The 5,900-nt window shown below is 39.5% G+C and overlaps 1 protein-coding gene across 1 annotated transcript; it reads left to right on the plus strand.

Moving 5' to 3' along the window:
- The first annotated feature begins 1,162 nt into the window (after positions 1 to 1,162).
- On the plus strand, positions 1,163 to 5,621 carry LOC118386504 (homeobox protein engrailed-1-B-like). Its single transcript, XM_035774223.2, has 2 exons — positions 1,163 to 2,121; positions 4,580 to 5,621. The coding sequence occupies exons 1-2, from the start codon at positions 1,593 to 1,595 to the stop codon at positions 4,897 to 4,899; spliced, it is 849 nt and encodes a 282-aa protein (XP_035630116.1). The 5' UTR covers positions 1,163 to 1,592; the 3' UTR covers positions 4,900 to 5,621.
- Positions 5,622 to 5,900: the final 279 nt, after the last annotated feature.

A 5,900-nucleotide genomic window follows, 5' to 3' on the forward strand; every position in this document is an offset into this window, starting at 1 on the left:
GCTTTTGACTGGCTTTTTCCTCTGTTCCATGTGATGGACGCCTAGCTGATCAAGCGGAATGAAGAGTAATTAAAAGCTATAAATTATCCTTAGCAGTCCCTCTCAAGGCGTATCTTTGCAGGCAAGATAACAGTCCCTGCGCCCATTTACCGTCTGAAAAGAATTGCGTCTCACAATGGCTACTTTGCAAAATGGAATAGTGATAGTGTCCTAATTTAAATGTAATTAAGTACCAGCAAATGGCTTGTCGATAGAGATTTCAGCTCTGTAGGCCCAACTGAAATAAAACAATGTGGGCTGGACGTATAATTGCGTTGCATCTGCATGGCCTACACGCTAGTCATTATAATTATTCATTTGTTTTGAATTAATGTTTTGGTGTGTGCGTGCGTGTGCGTGCGTGCGTGCGTGTGGGTGCCATTACACCTATAATGCCATGTTAGTGGGCCTATACATAATAACGTTTTTTTTTTATTATTGATAAACAAAGAATCGAAAGACGGTATAGAACACGGGCTCATGTTGTGGACATAACCATGCATACATCAAAACACATCATGGATCACTCATCTGGTTATGCTTGTATTTGATTATGGGCGAAAGCCACTCATCTGGTTATGTCTGCACATTTGTTTGTGGGACCAAGGCACACGTGAATTAAATTAGCCTGCATTATATCAATATTTACACACACACACACACACACACACACACACACACACACACACACACACACACACACACACACACACACACACACACACACACACACACACACACACATATATATATATATATATATATATATATATATATATATATATATATATATTGTACAATCAATGAATGAATTATGCGCTTTCACCACTTTGTTTAGAGTAGCATTTGTGCATGCATAAGCCCATTTAGCTTTCAAATAATTTGGGCACATATCATAAAGATAAATCTAACCTATAAAAAGGCGACGTATGTGGGCTATACGCATTTGCAATTGTATAATGTGTATACATCCGTATAGTTTAGGCCTACTACTGTGTTCTCGGTCTAGCATTATATTACTGGGAATACAACAGGCACATTTGCAGCAGGCGAGTAGAGGTGATAATCTTGTTGGGTTTTCTTAAAACCCATATTTGGTACCATGTAGCCTACTTACCCAGAGATGCGAGACTTTATTGGATCTCGTCTCCCGTGTCCAAAAGTGTCTCAGTCATTGATTGGCCCACTGCACGTTCGAAGGGGTTCACGCGCTTCCGGTTAGTGTGGGAAACGTGTGGGAGAAGCTGAGTGATGTGAGGAGTTAGTGAAGATCGAACTGTCATATAGACAGTGGTGAAAAGCTCGTGGCTGCGAGAGGAGCGTGCGATGCCTTGTCAGTCTTGTCATAGTCGACTACCATGACACGTTGGTGCGTTACGCACGAGGGATGTCAACAATTTAGAAATCAATATGTGCACCAAATCAGAGAGGGAGTAATTCTCCTTTAGTGTGCACCGTATAGCTTCATTCTTGTCATATTTGGATTCAAATACACTCAAACAAGTGGAATTGGTTAGGAGCCTGCATCCGCCCCTTTGCAACCATTTTCAGTGATGGAGGGGCAAAGGGATCTACACAGCCCGGAGTTGAGTGAAGGGGAGAGCGTTTCTCCTTCTCCAAGTCTGCCTTCGCCGCCTATCCTGCCTCTCCAAGCAGCGCAGCAGGCGCACAGAACCACAAACTTTTTTATTGACAATATTCTACGGCCAGATTTCGGCTGCAGGAAGGAGCAGGGCTTAGGTGCGAGGGAGAGGTCGCAGACTTCCAGCCGAGAGCGCGCCCACCCTTTGGTCGCCAGACCGACTCATCCTGGAACGCCATGCCAGGACTCCAATTGCAGTAGCGACAGCACTTCTTCCTCCTCCTCGTCCTTGGCCTTGTCTCCAACCCCCCAAAAGAGCACCTCGTCCTCGAAAGCCAACGACAGCTCCGGAGGTAGCACGCCCAAGTTCGGCGAGAACACTTCTCCTGTTATGGTTGTGAACGGCGTTAGTGGCGGCGCAGCGCCCTCCCCCGAGTCCCAACCGCTGCTGTGGCCTGCCTGGGTGTATTGCACTAGATACTCGGACAGGCCCTCATCTGGTGAGGCAATAGTTTTTTAAACAATTTTATAAATGCGCAATAGTCCAATTGCAGAAATAGTCGTCTTTCCTCAATATGCTTGTATTTGATGTGTTTTAAATTAATTCATACCTTTATTTGTGAAATAAAATGGTATTTTATACTCTCTTTTCGCACTGTGATGAAGGACAAAATATGTAGGCTATAGTGCATGCTTAGTGGTCCTGTTACTGCATGAAAATAAGGACTGACTGAGTGCAAAATATAGGCTAACAGACTCAATCAATGTTCAACTGGAATCAAACCTTCTCCATTTTAAATGATGCTATAAGCTATTATTTGTACAGAATCCTTCATTTATTACAAAAAATACAAGGAACAATAAAGCACATATAGGCCACTTGGACAATTGTGTGTTGAAATTATACATAAATACTGTAAAAGGATTGTGTAGCATCAGTATTAACCTACTGTATATTTTGTCATTTATATATTGATCTTGAGTAATGTATTGATTTGATGCTATTCAAGATAGTCTACCAATATCTGTCATTCACGTGGTGCAAGTTGGAAAATATTCACTGATTGGCTTAGTTGACTGATAGACTTAGTCGAGCATGTGCACAATCTACCAATAAAGTAAAATGAATGGAAACAGTGAAAAATCGAGTAGTTTGTTTTCAAGAGCATATTTGACAACATATCAGAACATGTTAACCACATGTCGTTGATGACTGTGTGGCCCAACATTTCACTCTTCTTATTTGCAAGTGAAATCTTGGTCCCATGACCACTGGTTGCATCTTGTAGGCTAAAGGCCTACAAAATAAATCCTTGCAGATGTGACATCTTTTAATAGAATGTAACTTAAAATTAGAACATACTCCATTAAGTGAATTGAAAGAGAGATATAGTTATTACATTCGACATAATACAACTGTAGGCTCATATAGGCTATACGTGTATATTATTCATAACCTACAATCATTTTAATGGAACGTGTTCAATATATTTTTAAATCTCAATGAGAAAAATCAAAGTTAATCAAGTTAAAGAAGGTGCACTTGAAAAAACGAGAACCTGGAAAAGAATCTCATTGCTGTCGGCATATTGAATGAATTAACAATTTTGACTGTCTTGATAGAGGATGTATATTATCTGTGTATGGACTTAGTGTAATTCTCCCCACTTACTTTGTTAATCAATAGCAGCCTAGGCTACGTTAAATCGTAAGCATGCACAATGTTTATTTTGTTTGGGCTAAGAAAGTCCAATGGTTCCAATGCTGTTTTGGCATGTGAATAAATTAGCTTTTCATAATTAAAATACACTTGTCCAAAAGACTGCGTTTTATATTTATTTATTTAATTAGGTAAGTCAGTTAAGAACAAATTCTTATTTACAATGACGGCCTACCGGGGAACAGTGGGTTAACTGCCTTGTTCAGGGGCAGAACGACAGATGTGTACCTTGTCAGCTCGGGGATTCGATCCAGCAACCTTTCGGGCTACTGGCCCAACGCTCTAACCACTAGGCTACCTAAAGTAGGTATTGACAAAATCATTGCAAAAATAATGTCAGGGAATTTAAAGATAGGCCTATATAAATCAATATCAAATTTAAAAAACAATTCACTGAAGATGTTGGATTTGTGTTAGAAAAAGAAGATAGGCCTAGCATCAAATAGCCTATAAACTTAAAAAATGAATATTAACGGATAAATTATATTTCCTGTTTCCTATCATATTGTTTATTTGTGGATATTTGTTTGTCTTTAGCCCCTGATAATGTTGTATATTTAAATGTATACTGTAGCGTACCCATACGCACATAGGCCTATACCTAAATCTTTATTTTGGGCGAAATATTTTAACGTAAATTCAGGATATCTGAATGAATGCCTTTATTAGCCTATGTCAACAAAGCTAGAGATCACTGAGCTTTAATGATTCTATTTTTAGTAGGCTTTTGATCAATGGTAGGCCTATAACAGACACACTTGCCAAAAGTCCTAAAACTTGTATGTTGTAAAATTGCTGTAGTTGGCTTTAAATTTTATGGTTTGCAAATTTTAGCTAAATAATTGTGATAGTCGACCCACAGCTACTTCACACAAAGGCCTGCCGCTGAGTGGACCGTACTCTTTTCAATAGCCAAATGTTATTCACAGTGATTATTAAAGGCCTACCATTGGGATGGCCATAGCGTTATATAGCCTACAGCAAATACTTACCCTATAATAACGTTTAGTTTATTATCGTTTATTATTAGTAGCCTACCATTAGTACATTGTTTATTTTTATTATTATGAATATAGGATAATAGTTATTATTAGGGTACGTTGCTTTTATTATTTGGCTATTATTATGAAGTCTAACCTAAAATCCTCAATTTAATTGTTTCTGGGTGATGAAAGCTATAGATCTCTGGCGCTCGCTGAATATTTATATTCCCGTTTTTATTGTCGTCCCTACTGTAGGCCCAAGGACACGGAAATTGAAAAAGACGAAAAACGAAAAGGAAGACAAGCGACCCAGAACGGCGTTCACGGTTGAGCAGCTTCAAAGACTGAAGACGGAGTTCCAGGCCAACCGTTACATTACGGAGCAGAGGAGACAGTCTCTAGCCCAGGAGCTCAACCTCAATGAGTCACAAATCAAAATCTGGTTCCAGAACAAACGGGCCAAAATCAAAAAGGCCAACGGCTATAAGAACGGCCTGGCTCTCCAGCTCATGGCGCAAGGATTGTACAACCATTCCACCACCACCATTCAGGAAGACAAGGAGGAGAGTGACTGAGCCTTCGTTTGCCCCAAATGTGCTACAAACTCGGAAAACTATGGTGCATGAGTCACCTTTTGGGGACAAAATAATTGTGGATAGTCAAGGCTAGTGTAAAAAATGTTCAATTTGTTGATAGGCTTGTGTATGAACATAAACGATAAAAATATGCATACAAGCTACGAACATGATGGAAAATGAATAGCCAAAAATGAGACTGTATAGATAATTTAAGGAGAAAGGGATACAGTACTACTCACCCTGCACTTGGATAATGATATGATTGCTATCTTTGTCGCTTTAGGCCTAATGTGTGATCTCTCTCTTATATCAAACCTCGGTGAATGTACAGACTGCGTGATCTGCCACTTCAAGCCAAAGATTTTATCGAAATAACAGCCTGAAAAAAAACATATATGAATCTCTCTCTTATAGACTATACTTTCTTCCTGAACTGCGAGTCCCTAACAATCAGTAGGCCACTGTTTTTTTCGTTGCCTGCCGCTTGATGTATTGCCTCAACGACGTGTGGGCCTGAAATATTGGCCTATATGACTCATCTCGTGTTGGATTCGCGATATCTTGGAATACTACAACGAAATATATGTGATCTCCCTCGACAGTCAGAGGGAGTATATTATCTACTTCATCTAAACCATGTTTCCAAATTAACATTTTTATATTGGAAAAAAGGTAACACTACTCTTTTTTTGTATTGTGCACTACTTTGTGCAATAGGTTCAAGGATTAAATTAATAAATCGTAGTGTCTATGGAGTTGGTTTGCAGCTCATTGATTCAAGTGAGTGGGGTCACTGTATCCATATTAACATGGTGTATTTTACAAAGGAACATTTTATTATGAGGCATGATGATATCAGGCCTGTTCAGAGCGTTGCAGGGCATGAAATTGCCTTGCCGTGCACTACTACAGCTCTCACTCATTTCATTAACTTTTTGCGTTGCACTACAAAGATAAAACTCACCATTTGCTCGTGTAACGAATGAGAGCCAGTCAGA

Source organism: Oncorhynchus keta, chromosome 7, assembly GCF_023373465.1.
Source record: "Oncorhynchus keta strain PuntledgeMale-10-30-2019 chromosome 7, Oket_V2, whole genome shotgun sequence".
NCBI classification, from domain to species: Eukaryota; Metazoa; Chordata; class Actinopteri; order Salmoniformes; family Salmonidae; genus Oncorhynchus; species Oncorhynchus keta.